The 20,651-nt window shown below is 40.8% G+C and overlaps 2 protein-coding genes across 2 annotated transcripts; one reads left to right on the forward strand and one right to left on the reverse strand.

Annotated features, from left to right (window-relative positions):
• Positions 1-1,169: 1,169 nt before the first annotated feature.
• luc7l3 (LUC7-like 3 pre-mRNA splicing factor) lies at positions 1,170-10,469 on the reverse strand. The gene is made up of 11 exons (XM_030735722.1): positions 10,210-10,469; positions 9,053-9,119; positions 8,837-8,876; positions 8,605-8,749; positions 8,376-8,450; positions 6,456-6,560; positions 6,003-6,164; positions 5,421-5,836; positions 5,090-5,280; positions 3,490-3,704; positions 1,170-1,858 (listed from the first exon to the last, which is right to left on the reverse strand). The coding sequence occupies exons 1-10, from the start codon at positions 10,306-10,308 to the stop codon at positions 3,523-3,525; spliced, it is 1,482 nt and encodes a 493-aa protein (XP_030591582.1). The 5' UTR covers positions 10,309-10,469; the 3' UTR covers positions 1,170-1,858; positions 3,490-3,522.
• A 2,281-nt stretch (positions 10,470-12,750) lies between these two features.
• On the forward strand, positions 12,751-19,753 carry ankrd40 (ankyrin repeat domain 40). The gene is made up of 5 exons (XM_030736724.1): positions 12,751-13,285; positions 13,897-14,045; positions 14,423-15,061; positions 15,640-15,821; positions 17,355-19,753. The coding sequence occupies exons 1-5, from the start codon at positions 13,152-13,154 to the stop codon at positions 17,496-17,498; spliced, it is 1,248 nt and encodes a 415-aa protein (XP_030592584.1). The 5' UTR covers positions 12,751-13,151; the 3' UTR covers positions 17,499-19,753.
• The last annotated feature ends 898 nt before the right edge of the window (positions 19,754-20,651 follow it).

Below are 20,651 nucleotides of genomic sequence, written 5' to 3' on the forward strand. Positions count from 1 at the left end.
ACGTATGATTTGCATGTTGTCAGCCGTTTATCCTGTGAGATGTGGTACTGATTGGATTTTATTGCCAATTAGTCATAGTCGTGATCAATCACAAGTTAAGATTGCGCCACCTGGTGTTTCACTGTCTGATGAAGAGCAGGTGTGCTCAAAACATCATACTATTAGATGCAATATCATGCAATGAATACAGGAGTTCTGCAGTGTGCGAACAATTAATTATTCTCTATACTATCAAAGGAGTTTTTTTTTTTAACCTATTTAAATGAATAAATAATCTGTAAAGAACAGCAAAAGAATATTTTAGCCTTGCAATAAATCATTAAACATGTGACTACTCTGCAGTGGGGTATTTACAGTTATTTGCCACTTTAACTTCACATTCTCCAAAAAAAAAAAAAAAAAAAAAGCAAGAAAAGAAAAAAAAAAGGAAACAGCTATGGAGCAAAAAATATCTGGATCTTTAAAACAGAGCAGCTATAAAGCTACGCCGGCCACTTTGTCTTCTTTTCCTATGGATGTTCTAAACCCACACTAGCTGGAGAGTGACTAATTATTCTACCTGCATTTATGTAAATGACTCAAACTGAAAGTCACCTACTATCATGATAAAACATTATGCAGCCTAATGAATTCATATATACTGCTGAAAATAATTAAGGGAACACTTAAATCACCCATTGGATCTTGATCAGTATTGAAGGCTGGATCTCTTTATTGACAGATTATATTATTTGAGAACAGAATGCTGTAGCAGTCAGTGGAAACCAAAATCATTAAAAAAAAAAAAAAGAATAAATCCAGCTGCTGATTAAGCATGCTGGTGAGACAGCAGCACTACTGATGAAAGTAAAATCTGTCCACATACCAATGATTTGTCTGTTTAACTCTGCAACTTTGGGTTTTGTGGATTTCACATTCATAGCTAGGGAGACTCAGGACTACCTAATTATGTGTATACATCCATAATTCCATGTATAGGCTTTGCATTTTTTTAACAAAAGAACAAAGAATTATTTCAAGCAATGATAAAACAATTATGTCCATATTCATCTAGTTTTCTGTCAAAACCACAGCGAGCCACTGGAGATGAGCTAAAGAGCTGCAGGTTGCAGATGTTTGTATGTAAACAGAAAAATTAATAATAAAAATACACACACACACAAAAAAAACAATTTTTAAGAGTTTTTACTTTTTATTCATGATACAACATGGACAATAAAAGCAGGGCAACAAAATGAAACAAATCTTAAGTCTCCAAAAGCGATCAAAATTAAATCAGAATATTTTACAGTTATGGGACAAGAGCAATCAAAATGAGCTCTAAGTAGAGGAGAAAAGACGACACTGCTTGTCTCAAAGGTCTAACACTGTACATACGCTTCAACCGACTTATTTTATTTTTTTAAAAAAAGGTCAGGGAGTGAAATAGAACCTGGCAAATCAATACAAACCACAAGCACTGTTTTTTTTTTTTTTATTTTATCTTCACTAAATGCCAAAAAACACGGAGGATGTGTAAAGATTTTCAAAATAAGAAAACAAAAATATTCATGAAGTGCTTCTCTAAGTTTGGTAAGTTAACTGATATCTGGCTGACAACGTGACCAGTAAAATCAGATAAACCAGATGAACCACAACTACCCTTATCCAGCCAAGAGATAAAACAGGTAATGGAACAATCAATGCATTCTGCCCTCTCTCCTCCTGTACAGTTTAATTTATTTATTTTTTTACGTTTCTTTAAATAAGCCACTACACATTTGTGGTTCACCTTGTTTTTAAGCAGTGAAGTATCAGGTTCAGGGCAAGGATCGGTGCACTCTTCAGCTTCTTCCTTAACCAGATATTCCAGCTTCCCCTGTTGAGCAAAACAAAGGTCCACAAAATGCAATGTTAGCATGGGTCCCACAACATCTGCTTGTAGCAACGACTGCTGCCACTCAAACAATATAATTTACAGCCATTTACTAGTCAAATATCCCTGAAGAGACACTGCTAATAATGCACAAAACTATCCATTTACTAGCACAACAGACACTTGAAGTCTTGACTGCATTTGGCCAAAATACCCTGAGATTTTAAAAATAGTTCTCTCTACAATTTGCACAAGTTTGCAACTTAAAGAAGCTCCAAAAGAGCTACCTCAAGTCTAAACCTGAAGAGAGTGTCAAAACTACAATACCTGCTTTGCCAAAGAGAAAATGTATTTGATATGTAAAAAAATAAATAAATAAAAGAAGTCTAAAATTACAAACACGACCGCATTCAAACCTGAGCAAATTTGATTTAAAAAAAAAAACAGCCAAACAACGCACCGTGGAAAAATACATCAGCGACAATTTTCAATTTGGCAAAGGGATCTCAAGCTGGCTGTCTGTGCATCTGTGTGTCTCTGACAATCCTATCAAACATTTTCCCCAAACATGTTTTGAAAGTTAGCAAATAGGAAAACAAAGAAGGCACAAGTAAAATATGTGTACACAATCAAGCTTTCAAGTTCATGTTCTGGAGAAGTACACAATTGCTTTTTTTTTTCTGACAGGCAACAGCATTCAGAAATGGATGTGGGTAGAGAAAGGAGTACCTGGGGTGAGTACCTGCACAGTTTGAGAGTCAGAGAGTATCCATGATTTTTAATTTGCCCTTTTCTCATGTGGTCTCGCTCACAACACCAACGCTGTGTGAGGTATGGAAGTCAGCTGCAATTCATTCGATAAACCCTACCCTCCAGTTAGTTAGGTTACGTTAGGCCCCCGGTGCTTTAACACCCCCCAAACACACACTGCATGGCATCATCAGGCACAGTACGCTGGACAACAAATCCATGGCAATTGAGTGATAATTATGGCAAAAATAAACAGCTTCTTTGTGACAAAAACCTTTGACGAAGGCTGCATCTTTGTGCGTTTACACATGAGTAGGAGAAAACTCCAAGCTATTTAAATAAGAACATGTAGACACAGTCACTGAATTTCCTCCCTATATGGAGTATTACAGCAACAAATAGCAATTATTACATTTTGCTACTTCAAATTAAAAAAAAAATTAAAATAAATAAATTAAAAAAAAAAAAAAAACAGGTAAATACAGGCAGGAAATTTTTATTGGATGAGTTTTTTTTTTTCTGCCATTTTGTCCACAAAGACAAATAAACATCTATAAGGATCAAAAACCGATACAAAACGAGGGGTACCTCTGGGCATGTTTGCTCAGGACTACACTGGCCTTTCCCTCTTGGCTTTGTGTGAATGATTTCTACCTTCTTCTCATTCATCGGGCCTAGTCCTTCATCTTCAGTGCATACTTATGATGCACTATTCAAAAACAGGATAAAGATATTTGCATATAGTACATAAGACAAAATCATAGGCATTGAACTGAACATAAACAGGGTGGGAGAGCAAGGGTAAGAGGGTGGGTGTGGGGAGATGGGAGAGGGGAGGGTTGGGTTGAGAGCCAGGGGAGGGGTGAGGAGGAGGACGCACTTACCTGAGCCTGATCTGAGGTCCTATCAGATCAGTTTTAATTGGACTGAGTGTCACCTTCAGAATGGAGGAGCTCTTGCTGGCCATTAAGCAGAGGGGAGGAGGCAGCTGCCTCCGTCTGCATTGGTTCCACTTCTGAAGAAGCCTTGATGGGAGCTGCATCGCCGTCAGAGTGCTTCTCTTTCTTAGAGCTGCTCCTCTCCTCTGTACCCTTACGGTCTGAGAAAACATTGCATATATTATCCATTAGTAATGCCAACACTCATTTATGGAGTACTGTCCTAAATGGATACTGCTCATTTATTCTTTAGTTGTCTAAACTCACAAACTACAGGGACTTGTGTCACCACCAGCTTGTCTTATATTTTATTTTTTATTAAATTACTCTTGTACACACAAATTATATACCAAAGCCTCAATAAAATGTCAGGAAAGGACATTTTACAGCTACAAATGTGGATGTTTCACACAGGAGAAACATGAGAAGCCAAAGACAACTAGAAAAATCACAAAGTTGCAGAAAATAAACATAAATCAAGTCCAGTGCAGAGGCTGCTAGGTCAAGCTCGCATATCACAGGTCTGACACGACTGTGTGCAGTCATTTGAAAGCAGGTGCATGGTTTGCTCATTGAAAAACAGTTCGTTCCCAGTGAATATCAAAATGGTATTTCTGAACTGTCCTTTGCTGGTTAAAACGTCATCTCATCTGTTTTCAAACATGGAGTTTAAAGATTTAGTTTGTATCTCATGCATCTAGCATACCAAGAACACCGCTGAGCGGGTGCCAAAGCTTGGCTGTTTTGGATTCATAACAGGGTGGGAGGGGGTCAGGGTGTGTCAAAGTGCTGTTTTAGTAAAGTCAGCGAAGAAGTGTGTGAAGTTTGATGGGTCTAGCTTGAACAGCAGGCATCTACGGTATGAATTTGAACTTCCTAGGTGAGATCATTTGAGTTATCGTGTTCACAAGATTTTCAGAAAACTTGACCTCTGACCTTTACCCCTTCGGTCAAGGTCGCTGAGATTCAATCTCTTCTGAAATCTTTAGTAGATGCATTTATAGTGCGAATTTGGACATTGTAGGTCACGTCGTTCCTGAGTTATGGCCAACTTCAAAGTTTTTGTGGAACAGACGCTGCTGACGCCAAGGCTAAGACAAAAAGTTCGGCTTCTTCTTTGAAACAGCTGAGCTACAAATCTGCTAAATCAAATGTGCAGAGCTACTGCTGTGGCAACCCCCTGTGAATAAAGAGCAGCTAAAAGTAGCTTCTTACTGATACATTTTAAAATGCTGATATAGTCCTTACCTCTAGTTCATCCTCTTTTATTTAGTCTCACCGAGATTTTTTCATCTCAATCAGACTTTTACCTGGATAAATATTGGGTTATATCCTTGATTATAACTAATGGTTTGGCCTAAGTTAAAGAAATTTCCCCTGTTCGGGGTGTAACCTGCCTCTTTACCCTATGACAGCTGGAATAGCACAACCCCCCATGACCCTGAACTGGATAAGTGAAAGAGGATGGATAAGTGACATTCCTGATGTAATGTGTTTTTGAGACACTGCAGGATAGCAAAAAAGAAAAATCATAATCAGTTCGTACCTTTGTCTTTTGATGACCGCTCTCTGTCTCGCTCCTTTTCTCGATCCCGATCCCTGTCCTTGCTGCGGCTACGGCTGCGATGACGGTGAGATTTGCGCTCTGAACTGCGCGATCTCCTCCTGTCCCGACTGCGGGAGCGGCGTTTTCTGTCAGAGCGCTCACGGCTGCGCCTCCTCTCCCTGTCCCGGCTCCTAAAGAAAAAGGGAGAATAAGCCATTATGGTGACAAGAGAAAGATGGCCTTGATTTAAATAACTTTCACAATTTTTTTTTTTCTTTCTTAAATGTGTCTGTACAAATTCAAGTCCAACACTTAGTCTGGTCAGTCATACCTGCTGCGTTTGCGTTCCCTGTCCCTGTCCTTGTCTCTGCTCCTGGACCGCCGGCGATCACGGGATCTGCTCCGTTTCCTGTCTGATGCTCTACTGGAGTGGCGGCTGCCAGAGTGGCTTCGACGTGCCCGCCTATCCCTCTCCCGGTCCCTGTCCCGCTCCCTGTCTCTCTCCCTGTCTCTTTCTCTGTCTCTGTCCCGTTCTCTCTCTCTTTCTCTCTCCCTCTCACGCTCACGCTCTCGCTCCCTCTCTTGTTCCCTCTCCTTCTCCCGCTCCTTTTCGCGCTCCTTCTCCTTCTCTTCACCCTCTTTGCGCTTTTTCTCCCTTTCCTCCCTCTCCCGCTCCCTGTCTTCTCTTTCTCTTCTGAGGGCTGGATTTTCACCCTGAGGGTCTTCAGAGCGACGGCGCAGTTTTTCCTGAGAAGAAGAAGTGGGGGAAAAAGCATTACAGACCATATAATTTCTGACACTAAGAGTCAATTTTAAACAAGAGCCAGTATCAAACTTGGTCTAGTTGAATCACTCTTTAAAGCAGTTCAAGTTCGTAAAAAGTTCTAGACAGAATGACATATAGTCCTCTTACCTTGAGCTCCTCTACAGTGGATTTGATCTTGGCGTAGCCCATGTGTTGCTTGCCCATTAAGTGGTCATCCACACGGGACTGTGCATCACCCACAATGAGGAAGGCCCCACACACCTCACACACTTCCATCTGTTTCTCCTGGGCTGCAAAGCTCTCGATTGTCTGGATTGAAGGAACACATGTGATTAGATTTCAAGTTAAACAATAGGGAACGCATTTCTGACTTGCATCATAGCTGCTGCCCAGTTCCCACTAATTTTACCTTACAGGCATTTGTAAGAAAACCGGCTACAGTGAAAAGTAACTTTTAGCTTGCTAGCTAAGTTTGAATTTAATGATTTATATTTGAAATAGAATTAAACTCATATTTGTTGACTAACTGCATTACATGAGCAGCACCTGCTCTCTTGAGCTGTGTTTGTAGGCTGATTAGCCCGGGGTAAGCTGACTCACCGAGGGGGTGGAGCTGAGCAGCTCCCTCTCCTCCTTCAGTTGCTCCACCAGCTTCATCATTCCCTGGGCCTCCTCCACTCGGCCCTCCGAGCCCAATTCCTCAATCTGGCAAAAAGCATGTTGCAATGTCGTAACAGCTTCATTTGTGAGGTGTGAATGTCATTTCAAGAGCTTTATTTTATACAGCGCGATCTGTGACGCACTCAGAGAAAAAGATATGACAGACATTCAGAACGGCTCAGCATTATACTGTCTAGACGGCCTGCACATCAACTGCTGTGGATACAGCATGTGTGTAGCTGTTCCTGTTACACTCCTTTCAGGTTTGAAGTCAGCTTGCAGGACATGCTGCTTACACTAAGATCAGTGTTAACAGGAAGAAGAATTTTTCCAGAGGGTGGGGAATTTCCCTCCACAAATGACTCCAATGTGGTGGTTTACTGAATATATACACAGTTGGCCATTCACTCACAACCCTATGGTAGTGAAGTTAGATTAGTTTAAATAACTGGGGTCAACCATCAATGGACAGTACACAAGAGAGGTGGAGAAGAGAATGCAGACATGGTGGAGTGGGTAAAAATGAATGTCAGGAGTAATCTGTGACAGAAGTATAGCACCAAGTGTGAAAAGGAAGGTTTACAAGATGGTAGTGAGACCTGCTATGATGTATGATTTAGACAAAGTTGCAGAGTTAAATACCGTATTTTTCGGACTATACGTCGCTCCGGAGTATAGGTCGCACCAGCCAAAAAATGCATAATAAAGAAGAAAAAAACATATATAGGTCGCACTGGACTATAAGTCGCACTTTTTGGGGGGGGGGGGGGGGGGGGGGTTTGATAGAATCCGAGACCCAGAGCAGAAATTCCATCTTGAACGGCAATTTAAAATAATAATGGATTAAAGAACAGGACGAACACGGTTACGCCTACGTTATGCTAACGTAACACATTCAGCTACATGACGCACAATGAACACGTGTTCGGTATGTTAACATAACATTAAGTTATTCAGATAACCATAGCATAAAGAACATACTAACAAGTTAACCAAACCATCAATCCATTGAATTCTTCATCCTCGGTGTCACTTCTAAACAATTCCGTACACTCTGTAGACGAAGCGCTGCTTCCTCTTCTGTGTCGCGTTAGTCAGACTCGTCGTCAGCTGCAGTTCCAATTATTCCAGCCTTTCTGAATCCCAACAGGATGGTTTGTCACTGAAGCCCATGTTTTCTTGATCCATCCAATGACTTCCAGGAAAGTTGGGTGGCGCATTCTCCCAGTTGCCGTTAAGCTGTGCTCTCCATCCACCATCCACTGCGCCCACAGGTTACGCAAGACTGCCTTAAAGCTGCAGTTCACGGAGATGTCAAGTGGCTGGAGTATTTTGGTTCATGTGTTATAAATGTCACATATACGTCGCTCCGGAGTATAGGTCGCACCCCCAGCCAAACTATGAAAAAAAGTGCGACTTATACTCCGGAAAATACGGTATGTTGAAATTTTCTTTGGGAGCAACCACGAACAACAGGATTAGAAATTAGTACATAAGAGGGACGGTGCAGGTTGAGCAGTTTGGAGACAAAGTTAGAAAGCCAAGGCTGAGATGGTTTGGACATGTGCAGAGGAGGAATAGTGGAGGTATTGGACAAAGGATGCTGAATTTGGAGCTTCCAGGAAGGAATAAAACAGAAAGACCACAGAGAGGATTCCTGGATGTAGTGAAGGAGGACATGCAGAGGGTTGGTGTGACAGAGAAGGATGGTAGGGATAGGCTGAGAGGAAAGCAGGCGATCCACTGTGGCGACCCCTAAAGTGAGCAGCCGGTAGAAGAACTCTTAGGAGATCTTCATGGATTAGGTGCATGCATGAAATATAACACTGTCAAACACTAATTTAGAAATTTTTTACAAACCTGCACAACCAGGTCTTCAATCTTCTCTGTTAGAACCTGGATCTTCTCCTCATTCTTTCCTGATGGACCAGGGCCCTGCAGAATGAATATGCACACTAAATTCACGGCATCCGAGGTAGAAACATGCAGGTAATGTCATTTTTAGATTCATGACTTGCACTGTGGTTTAAGATGACAGAACGATGAACAGAGGAGTTTGAGAATAATGTCGACAAATCAAAGCACAAACCCCCGCATTCTGCTGAGCCTGGGAAAGCGCAAGTCGGGCATGTCCTCTGCGAATCCGTCGTTCCACTTCTGCCAGGAGCGACTGCAGATAGCGCAGGAAGTCTCGCTCATAACCCTCTTTCATGAAGCGAGAGCTTTTCTCATACCTGGATATAATGACATAGAAGTGGTTTATTATTAGTAAATATCAAAGACCAAAAAAAAAAAAGTATCAAAACACAATAAGAACTTACATTTTTCGTAGATTTTCATCATGAATTTTCTCACAAGGACCTGAAAAACCAAAACAATCAAAATATTATAGTCAAGTTGTTGTTTGTCTGGAGTCCCTTGAAATGAAATGAAAAATCTCAAGGGTTTTATTCAGATTGAATACATTTACGGATATATTACAGCTCTTGCTGTATTAAAATATATTTATCAATGCATCTTCAAAGTTCCCTGCTTACCCAAGTCAGAGCGGGTGTTTGTGAACAGCTCAGCAGGGCAGAAGCCACACAGATAGTATCGACAGACCTTAATAAAGGAAAACATTTCAAACAGCGTTATTTAAATAGCTCCTTCATCGTTAGTCACACTAGGTTAAGTGACAGCATGTAACCTGCACTAACAGAAAGCAAATTAGTGTGGCAGGTGTAAAAATATACATAAGCAAACACACAAAACTAATGTTATTTTTTGTTCCAAGTAAGTAAGAGCACAACAAATACAACAACTTTTTATCAGCTTGAGAACATCTCCAGTGTGAAGGGATTTATGTCCCAAACAGACCTGAAGAACCTAATCCACGTGTTCATCTCCAGTAGACTATTGTAACGGCCTTTTGACAGGGCTCCCCCAGAAGAGTATAAAGAGCTGCAGTGAATTCAGATTCAGAAAATGCTACCTATAGAACTGAAGTCAGCTCCAAATGTGAATGTTTTTAATTTCAGCTCAAAAACATTTCTGCTTCCAAATGCTTAGAATTGATCTTGATCTTTCTGTACTCATCTTTTTCTATGTCAGAAATTGCAGCAGAGCAACACTATATAATTATATAACTGCATATTTTGTTACAGATCACTGAGTGTTAAATTAATTTACCATTTGGTGATTTTTATGTTTTAAGTAAAGCACATTTATGTATGAAATGTGCTATATACATAAAGTTGCCTTGCCTTACGGAGAAAACCCTCCATAGGACATCACAGTGTCAGTTTATTGAATGCAGTGAAGCAAAGAACAGCCTATCACGAGAGACCTATCACGTTGTTGTAGGCACTTTCCCATATTAACAAACGTAAACAATGTATATAAATACAATCCATCTATTAGTCCAACTAGCGCTAGCAACCAGCTGAAAGAGAACAAGTTGCTAAACCTCAGAGACCCCATTTAGCATGAGCAAACCGTGATGCTAATCTCGCTAACACGCGTGCTCAAGCAGCACACACTCAAAACGCCCGTTTCACGCCACCAATTCTGTGCGCGAGCCAAGAAGTTTTTAATTTCGTGACAGACTGCTTAAATCAGCCAACCCCCGCCTGACACACAATTATTTTGGACACCTCACAGCTAATAGGTTTTAAAACTAGCTAGGCTAAAGGTAGCTAAAATGCTAACTTACGCTCTCGTCGTCCCACCGCACGTTGGATCGCTTCTCGTCGGGGGCCAAGTTTCTATCTCGGCCCATCAACTCGTCAAGTAACTGGGCGGCGGAAAGCATTTTTCCTGCAAGAATGTAGCCTTGATTTAAAGCACTACAATAATATCCAGAAGGGCCACCTCACACCATCTACTACGTGAAATACCTCTAATCAAAATGGCAGACCTTGTTACAACAACGCCCGCTCGCTCGCAGTCCGACTACAACCAGCCCAGGAGCTGCTACCGCGACCTCTGAACCGGAACTACAAGTCTGACCATAGTAGCCGGGAGTCAAAGCTCAACATAATGCTGTGAACTTTTACTATTGAGCCAAAAAAAGGAGGGGGGTGTCATACACCTGCTATTTTTTATTTTATTTTAATCAGAAACAAACGTCGCTGAACTGCATATAGTTGTGGTTTATTTTATTTTGAAAGTTTTTAACGGAAGCGACTTTACAGCAGCGTGTTTGTGTTTGTCTTGTCTTTCTCTTTCACATCTTCACAAAAAGACAAGGAGCACACTTACAGTGTAAGTCTAATTTGCAGTGTTATTGTTTTGTGAGAAGCACATTGGTTTTTATAATACAGCTTGATATTGATCAGGCATTTTTTAGCTGATTAAGGGGTTATTGATCATATAATTAATGGAATAGCTACATGGGTTTTCAGAAACCATCACACCTGTGTTCAAATTATAACTGTGCACAATGAAAATGAAGTTTTACAATGTTTTTAATAAAGAAGTAATATATTTGGCTACATGAGTGTCTGGAGTATCAACCATCAATGAGATATAGTCTCAAAATGCCCCCTCCACCACCACCACCTTTTTCCTTCTGAAACTCATCAAGATATTCCTACTTTATGTAATTAAGGTCATCACTGCCAAAAAAAAAGTGATGATTTCATCCCGTCCTGCGCACTCCCTTCACTTGGTAAACCGGGTCTAACCTGAATAGAAAGAGAAGCAGGAGACCCCTGGTGCGCAGCTGAGGAAAAAAACGAGTATATCAAGTGTCTCATTTGAAAAACAGACACCTTGCAGGTCCTCAGAGTCTTCTTCAAATGCTACCTGTAAGAGCCAGATTGTGGTGGTGTGTGAAGTGGTTCATCAGAGGAGATCACCCAAAGATATTCAGAGATGAACTCGTGTTTTTTACTACTTGTATAGGATCTTTAAAAAAAATGTTGGTGTCCATAGGTCAGACTAAATCTCCTTCAAACTCAGTTTAATTCTGATCACAACATACAAACCTGTGAAGCTTTTATGACTGCATCTTTCACAGTTGCAGTACTATGGCATCATCAAAAACTCTCTCAGGCATACAGACTGTCAGATTTGAGTACTGCTAGAGTACTTTGTGGTGCTGCCTGCCTGGTACAGTTTGATGGATGAATTTAGTAACTTCAGTGTTGACCAAATATTTATTACTGCAAGTCCACATCAATTTCATGTTAATGTCCTTAATGTGTTTCAGTGGCGATTGCCATGAGGAAACTCTCACTACAGATCACAGTGTTGTCTGCGAACATCATAGTCCACAGAGGTTCATGCCACACCTCATCTGTCAGCCTGTCTATCATGCTGCAAACAAGACCCATCTGTCCATCGTACTGCACACCTCATCACTGTCTTACTGTCCTCATACACGTCCTGCGCCACCTTCACATACTTCTCTGTCACTCCTGATTTCCTCATGCAGTACCACAATTTCTCTCTTGGCACCCTATCACAGGCTTTCTTTAGATCCACAAAGACACAGTGAAGCTCCTTCTGACCTTCTCTATACCTCTCCATCAATACTCTCAAAACAAACATCACATCTATAGTGCTCTGTTTCGGGATGAAAACATACTGCTGCTCGTTAATTGTAACCTCTGTCCTCTACCAAGCTTTGACCGCTTTCCCATATGTTCATGGTATGGTTCATCAACTTTATTACTGCAGTTCTGCACATCACCCTTGTTCTTGAAAATTGGCATCAGTGCACTTCTTCTCCACTCTTAAGGCACCTTGTATTCTTTCCTCTTTTCTTTCAGTTTCCCCGCACCGCGCATAAAGCCTCAAATTGTGATTCTTTAAAACTGCTGCCCTGCAGCAGTATGGTTTCCCTGATGTGCTCTTACGCCAGTGTGCTCGTGTCGGATCATGGAGCTTTGCTGCCCTCTAGTGGCTCATTGAGGAAATGCAGCATAGAAAAAAACGTACTTAAAGTTATATCAGCAATTGTATAACTTTATTAGAATGAGTATAAATACAACAGTAACAGGCGTGTATTGTGGATAAATAATCAACAGTTTTCTTAGTGTTTTTTGGAGTGGGTTGTCAGTGTAAAGTTGTCTAGGGAGGCTTATTCCACGTGTGAGCCAAAAACAGTTGAAGTGCTGTTAACTTTTGTTTATCAAAATTATTTAATTCTTTATGACAGCCGACGGTAATATCACACAATTTACGTGAAGTTAACAGGCAAACTCAGGAGCTCCGTGATTATTCAGAGGGGAACTAACATTTGTGCTCAGTGTTGTCACATCTAAAGATGCCCCCCCCACCTCTTCGATGAGGCGGCGGTGTTTTTGGCAGTGCACTGACGGAGCTCTGGCACTACTGCTTGACTGAATGAGTGTATAGCGAGTGCATGTGGCAGTACTTTATCGCGAACTAACAGCAGAAATAAACGGCGGGAACACAACTTGCTGTGAGAACGCCAAAGACGGTCAACACGTAGTTGAAATAGCCAAAGCGGTTTGCTGCCATAAGCTAGCATCTCGTCAAGCTAGCCAGTAGGTAAGGTTAGCCTGATAGCTAATGTTAGCTGTTAAAGCGTGCCAGTCAGTGTATTTAGCTAATTAGTATTGGCAACACAATTCGCGTGGCCTTTGCGTATCCTATGATCTCACGTCGCTAGCTGTGTGTACCAAAATGTCCACAAATTCGCTGGATAAAGAACTACAGGAGCAGCTGAGAGAGGCGTCTGCCATCGGGGATATCGATGAAGTACGGGCGTTAGTGGAGAGTGGGGTTAATGTCAATTCACAGAACGAAATCAACGGATGGTGAGTGTTTTTGTTTGTGTATGTTTGTTTGTTCAGCGAATTATTGCAGTATTTGTTTGGTCGCGACTACAGCCAACCAGCGTCAATTTGCTTCAGAAGTTGAGTGCAGTCATTGTAGAGCAGAGCTGCTGGGATTAAAAAAATGCTCAGCATTATCCTATTACGCCAAGCAGGGCTTGTTAATCAGCCAGCGCTGCCACTTTTAGCTGTCTTGCACAAACAGCAAATGAGCAGAGACTTGAGGAAAGTAAAACAAAATGTGCCTGCTTCGACCACAAGCCTGTTCTCCTTACCATAGTCTAATTACTGACTTCAGAAACGCAAACTAATCTTTGATTATTAGGCAATATTTCACGCAAGCGCGCTACCTGAGTTACACTTTGTACCCATAAATAGATAAGGTTATGATGTTTGCATCTTAGTTTAAAGTAACTTTTTTCTCATTTTGTGTAGCAGTGGCACAGAGTACAGAGATTATTTAGAGCGTGTGTGACTCCCAACTAGTGCACTGTGGTCAGTTTGATGAGCGTCACTTGAGTAATTTTATCAGCATTTTTTCTTTCTTTTCTTTACACCATTAAACTGTTTTGTTTCTCCAATAATCCCCGCAGGACATGCCTACACTGGGCATGCAAGAGGAATCATAAGCACATAGTGTCCTACTTACTCAGTTGTGGAGCAGACAAAGACATCCTCACGGCTAAGGATGAGTTAGCGTCACAACTGACATCCAAACCGGAGATCAAAAGACTGTTAGGAGGTAAATACGACATTTCTCACTCTGTATCACATTGGTATGTTTGGGGTGGCTGTGGCACTGGCGGTAGAGTGGGTCATCTACCATTCGGAAGGTTGGTGGATCGATCCCTGGCTCTTCCAGTTTGCATAGGGAACCCCAAGTTGCCCCCGATGCATCAATTGGTGTGTGTGAAAGCACTGTATGAATGTGTGTGTGTGTGATACTGGCATAAGGCTTATAGTAGAAAGCACTTTGAGTGCTCAACATACATGCATAATCAGTTATAGCACTGAGAGTTTGTGTAGATGCATTTGCAGCAGTATCATCATCATTTGTTGTTGTTTCGAGCATGTTTTAAGGAAATTATCCCCTCTCTTTTATGATCATTGTTGCAACAGTTGAGGTGGAGGAAGTGCCTGAAGTGAAGGAGAATGAGTTGCCAATCGTCCCCAACTACCTGTCTAACCCGCCCTTTATGTATTCCAAGATGGACAAGAAGTCAGAGGTTATTCACCTTACGCAAAATGGTTCTGGAGAGCACACTGAAGACACGCAGAGTGATTCAGCGTCCCTTTCACCGATGCACGAGCCTCGGAAATCACAGAGCCTCGTCTTTGAAGCCTCCGCTCCTCCCTCAAATCCCACCATCAACCACAGCCAAGCCCAGACTGGGGAGTTCATTCCTGTGAACGAGCAGAACGGCGTTTCACCCAGCACGGCTCCTTCTCACAGTCACACTGTCGTTAACTGCACAGTGCCCATGGACCTATCAGTCGAGCCTCACCTTGTCAACCATGCTGACTACCCGCACACGGTGGCACACAACGGCACCATGTGTTCCCCTCCGTTGGCCTCACCCAGTCCTAGCTTGGCTAGCAACAGCGGGAGCCAGGTCCAAGCCCCGGTAGCTAGCACAAACCCGACTGTGAGCAGACAGCAGTCTATCCCGCAGCAGCTGAGTTACGGCCAGGCTGGTGGTTCCATGCCAGCTTTCCAGCCTTTCTTTTTCACCAGCACCTTCCCTGTCAATGTACAAGGTGGGTTTACTGTGAATTATGCATTATTACAATTAACAAAAACATAAAACAGTTTAAAAAGCATTACATGGGAAGAAACAACTCCTCTGGCTCACACTGAAGATTTGAGATACAGTACCACATGTGCTGTTTACTTTTTTTAATATCTTTTTGATCTCACAAACAGAAATGTAAATCCAACAACATGGATTATTTCTACAATGAGCTGTGTGCTGTAAGGATTTCTTAGCTGAGAGTAGTGACTTTCTTCATTACTTTGAGGTTGCTTAGCAGCTAGTGGAGCCCCATTAAATTACTGCACACTGCTAAACACCCGCTGGTGTCAGGCTTAGCAGGGGCAAGAAAGAGCCCGGCTCTTTGAGACTTGATTGATGAACATTCTGGCAGTAAGGCTTTCATGCATCATGGCTGTATGGATATTTGCTTTGCAGTGATAGCACTGACATTGTCTGTGTGATGTCGTCAACCTGTTAAACCAGAAAGGGATCTTTGTAACATCTTTGCACAATATAACAATCGTTCTTTCTTTATAAATGTACTTTAATGAACAGACCCTTAATATTGCTCTGGTTCTTTAGAGTTGGTACTGAAGGTGCGTATCCAGAACCCCAACGCACGGGAGAACGACTTCATTGAGGTGGAGCTGGACCGCCAGGAGCTCACTTATCGTTCCCTTCTGCGAGTCTGTTGCCGTGAGTTAGATATCAGCGCCGAGCATGTGGAGAAGATCCGCAAGCTGCCGAACACCATGCTGAGAAAGGTACGGACAGATTGTTGATGGTGTTGTACAGTGTCATGTGCACACAATGGAATAATTTTTGAATTTGTTACAAGAATTAATAAATCTGTACAAAGTGCTTCAGATGAATTTCTGATTTTTGACTTCAAATTTTCGAAATACTGAAGATTGATGTTTAAGTTTAATCACTACTCCTATTATTTAGTGTCTAATTCTTCTGAAACTTGTTGTGAATGTTCATTGGGCAATGGGCAGCAAAATATTGGGGGTGGGGTTATTTTTTTATTTATTTTTTTTCCACAAATTTACATTGATGTTTAATGTCAGTCACTACTTATTTATCTGTCTATATAATGTTGCAGACAGGTTTTCAATTTTTTTTACTTGTTTATTTTATTTTTATTATTTTATTTATTTATATATTTTACAAGTTTTCGAAATTTGTAAACAATAAAAAAGCATCAGCTCGATCATGGTCAACCTACAGCCAATTTAGCTTACTTGTACAGTGTATCACATATTTATAATTTATTTATTTCTTGGTCTCATTCAAAGGTGAGCATGAAGTAGTGTTAATTACACTTCCTGAGGATAAATTGTCGCCAATGTCCACTGTGAATAATTTCACCATAAATTAGCTTAGAAATGATGCAACAAAAACAAACCAATTGAGGAAAAAAAGTCAAATATATTTAAGCTGCTGTCATGATGTCTGGGTAGTCCACAGTCTGTGTGTGGTTAAAAACTGTCCTCACTGTATGAAACTTTAAACCTGCTTATTTAGGCAGTGACCCTACAAAAAAGGTTGTTTTGAATATTATAGGTTGGCAGATCCTGTGCTGCAAGTCCTGTGCAATATCATCAGCTAGAGTATAATTTCATGCTAAACACACACCTTACCGAACTGCATCTCTTAGGCCTACGTGTCATACATAATGCAGCCTTATTATCTGCCTGGTGCAGAAATGCCACCTGTCCTGTTAGGCTCTAAATATATTCAAACAATTCAGCTTTTCAGTCTCTCTGCTTTCCTCTCTGACTCATGCATGTGACACTCTAAATCTCTTCATCAGTAGTTTGTGAGTCACCTCGTCAGCACACTGTGTTGTATGTCCTTTTGTGCCCAAATAATGATTTCATGGTCAAATACTTGTGAAAAGATAGAAGCTTTTTGCAACAAGTGGTTCATTTTATTTTATCTTTTGATTCAGTGAAAGTTCAGGAAAAAAACAATACAAAGTGTCTGAAAGTGGCTCCCATCACTCTGTATTGTAGTCCAATTGAACTGAACTCTTTACATGCATACAGGTCTTCGTAGTTATGTTTAGTTTAGTGTGAATATATTCATTTATTTCCAAAATAAATGAATATATTCATTTATTTTGGAAATAATTCTGTGATTCCACGTTTTTTGTCATATCTGCTGTACTTCACAGTTGTCCATGAAAGAAGGTCTTAAATTGCATTCATAACTGTCTGAATATCTGAAATTGAACTTGTTGTAACTCTGTAGGGTTTGACGCTTTTAAATGTGATTATCCCTCTCCTGTCCAGGACAAGGATGTGGCTCGACTGCAGGACTTTCAGGAGCTGGAGGTTGTGCTGGAGAAAGCAGAAGGCCTGTCTCTCTTTTCTGGGGCCGGGGGCCTAACAGACAGACCCTGCTACAACATGAAGGCCTCCCGCCTCACCTACTAGAGCTCCCACAAAGCTGGAAGTCTCCCTGCTTACAATGGGCTTCTGTAGCTACTCTCAAGCAACCATAACTAGTTGCCTGCCCAGGTCTCTGTTTTGTTTGGCTTTGGTGTTTTTTGCCAATTTCCTAACTGGGAATTCTTTTTTTCTCCCCCTTCTTCAAACTGTAGCTTATTGTCTGCCTCCTGTCCTCCTCTGACCCTCCTGCTGCTTTTGTGTACCCAAACCAGTTCTAAGCGATTACTGATGCATGGTGCCCTCAATGACGTGCAGAAGTATTTGGGCACCTCTCTCCTTTTTTTTTTTTTTTTTTTTTCTTTTCCTCTCCTTCCACTGCACTTTGTGCCAAGGCTCCAGTAGGACAACAGAGGAGGGCATTGGCTTGTCTTCCTTATGGGCTGGACTTGAATGGGATTCTGCAATAGCCTTATATGGACACATTTCTATACTGGTTTGAACTGTGGTCTGAGAATACAGCGAGCAGAGGACGACAGGAAGGATTTGCATAACTCTTACTGATAAGATAATCATCAGTCAACAGAACAAGACCAGTTACAGCACAGTTGATGTGACCTGTAGAGTGATATCACATATTCTGTCTCGTGTACACATGTTCATATATGCTGTAGGCAAAAACCTTGTTTTTTTTTTTTTTTTGGTTGTTTTTTTAACCTGCAGTGTATCAGCTCTTAGCCTAATTCTCAAGGTGGATTTAATCTCACAGCAGGTGAGATTTTAAGTATCTTTGAACTAATTTTATTTCTATTGGGCAACCGCAGAGAAAATGCTTTAATCTATTTCCCACAAAGATGGACACATTTGAGTAGGAGTACTTATTTCCCTGCATAGTGAAACCATTCAGTCGTACACTGGGGTAAAGGAAGAATTACTTATGTTTGGCTGTTTATTCATGTAAGACTCAAACTTTGGAGGTCAAACAGCAGCGACAACTGTGAAGGGTTCATATTTAATGTTTTCATTTTCTGTTGGTTCTTTCTTATAAAGGAAGACCGTGAATAGCGGTTTAGGGTAACGAGGCTCGAGTCCCAGCAAAAAGTTGTGGATGATTCTCCGATTAGTTTTTCGTAAGCTGGAATGTTTTCAGTTGTTGTCCGTGTGTTTAATCGTGTGTTTAGGATTGAAACCAAAAACTAATCTAGCCAGCAAAGATACAAACTGCAGAAAAGTTTGATGTTTAACTGCAGCATATGGAGAGGAACGAAACAGGAGATTGCTACGGACCTAATGGTGTCAATTTTATCATTCAGTGCTTCCTTGTTTCTCCAATATTATTACAAATAGCACTCCAGGTCAAACCTAAATTTATATATGGTGACTAGATTTTCTTTAATTTTTTTTTTTTTTTCCCAAATCAATATGAGAAGGAATACAAATCTGTGGTTTCAGTTCAGTCAGCAAGGCGAGTATAGTGCTAAAAATCATTTTTATTAAAAAAAAAAGTAATGTAAGATGACTATTAACACTAATAGGACAGTTAATTGTTTAACTGATGAAGAGGCACAGCCACGTTGTGTTAGATGGCAATGTTTATGCTGCTTTCATTGACACATAATCCTTTAATTCTCAATGCTGGGGCTCATTTATTTTAAGCAGTGCTGTAGGCAGACACCACTCGTCCTACAATCAAAGGTTCTTACCCAGTGGTAACTGTTTACTGTTCAAATGTATTACCTGAAGCTCTTACTGTATTTATATGTTTTATATTTTTTATTAATTTGTATGTATGTTTTAAACCAGCTAGGCCTGTTGTGTTTGTGTCAAAAAAAAAGTCTAATATCGTACAGGAGTTCAACAGTCCGATGGGGAGCACTGACATGCTGAAGATAAGTGCAATGTGTGGGGAGAAGAAAGTGTTTCAGAAGATTTCTTGAAGAAGAAAGGAAGTAACCAGAGTGCTAAGTTTATGTTCCAAACTATGTTAAAATGCTTTATTAAGAGACGTTAATGCCACATGTGTCAGGCAGGAGCTCGGGTGAGGACGTGGGACCGTTTGTATGGGAATAGTGTGTTTGCAGTTTGATTCTTTGAGTCTGTGGAAAGCAGATATCTAACATTGTGTTTGTTGGGTTGCTTATTGTTCTAGAAAAAAGCAGAATACAGTTTGACTTAACCTATGCATTCAGAGTCTGATATTTTTATATACAGTACATCCTTGTACTTGTAGAATTAATCTTGGGCACTGTTAATTTTTTTTTTGTTCTGATCTGTACGTTCTTTGATAAAGCATGGCATATCTCCATCTGACTAATTGTTTGAATATCTGCACTGAACCATTTTCATGTGTTGTGTGGCTTCTGTTGCGGGTTTAAATAATGGAAATGAAATGTTTCAGCTGACAGCCACAAGAGGGCACACATGAGCAAAGCAGGACCCATGTGCTTTTCTTGGAGGGGGGGATTGAAAGGTTTTTCTACATGTCTTTGGTTCACTCAAAGCATTAGTCTAAGCTTGTTTATATCATGAGCTTTTGTCTTTATGCTGAAGTGAGTCAGATTTTTGTTGTCTGCTTTCGTCCTGTGTCTGAGGAGAGTACAAACTTTTCATTCTTATGCTGATGTCACATAGGATGATAATGGATGAGAACTTTGACTGGAGGTAATTTTTCTCAGCTGTTGCTACATTAATGATTTCATTATTGAAAATAAGAAATGCAGCAGAGTAAGGAGGAAATTTGAGAACCTTATGTTTGGATTACCACCTAAACGTTGATTCTAATAAACATCAGAATGATATTTTTGCTCTGACGTTTATAAACTGTCAGTTGTACATGCACAACACAAATGTAAGCGTAATGATCACACAGGGAACTGCAATACCTAGGTACATTTTGGGTAAATGATTCTTATAGTGTCATTACATTATTCATAGCTTCATATATTAGCCAGTCTGTCTGTAAGGAGTCAGAGCTGCTTACAACGAAACACTGAAATTTGAAATGTTGCAGTTACAATTTTATGCATGTACCCTGACCACTCCATTAGTTGCACCTTGCTGGTACCAGGTTGGAGCCCCTTTTGCCTTCAGAACGGTCTTAATTATTAGTGATTCAGATAGCGTCACACAGTTGCTGCAGATTTGTCAGCTCCATGATGAGAATCTACCGTTTCACCACATCCCAAAGGTGCTCTGTTGGAT

Source organism: Archocentrus centrarchus, chromosome 8, assembly GCF_007364275.1.
Source record: "Archocentrus centrarchus isolate MPI-CPG fArcCen1 chromosome 8, fArcCen1, whole genome shotgun sequence".
In the NCBI taxonomy this organism is placed as follows: Eukaryota; Metazoa; Chordata; class Actinopteri; order Cichliformes; family Cichlidae; genus Archocentrus; species Archocentrus centrarchus.

Excerpts from the sequence above, each read along its gene's own strand:
- ankrd40 (XM_030736724.1), top strand. The coding sequence starts at position 13,152 with ATGTCCACAAATTCGCTGGATAAAGAACTACAGGAGCAGCTGAGAGAG. Across the intron at positions 13,286-13,896 it reads CAGAACGAAATCAACGGATG|GACATGCCTACACTGGGCAT; the intron begins GTGAGTGTTTTT and ends TAATCCCCGCAG. Across the intron at positions 15,822-17,354 it reads CGAACACCATGCTGAGAAAG|GACAAGGATGTGGCTCGACT; the intron begins GTACGGACAGAT and ends TCTCCTGTCCAG.
- luc7l3 (XM_030735722.1), bottom strand. The coding sequence starts at position 10,308 with ATGCTTTCCGCCGCCCAGTTACTTGACGAGTTGATGGGCCGAGATAGA. Across the intron at positions 8,750-8,836 it reads GATGAAAATCTACGAAAAAT|GTATGAGAAAAGCTCTCGCT; the intron begins GTAAGTTCTTAT and ends CATTATATCCAG. Across the intron at positions 6,165-6,455 it reads TGCTCAGCTCCACCCCCTCG|ACAATCGAGAGCTTTGCAGC; the intron begins GTGAGTCAGCTT and ends CCTTCAATCCAG.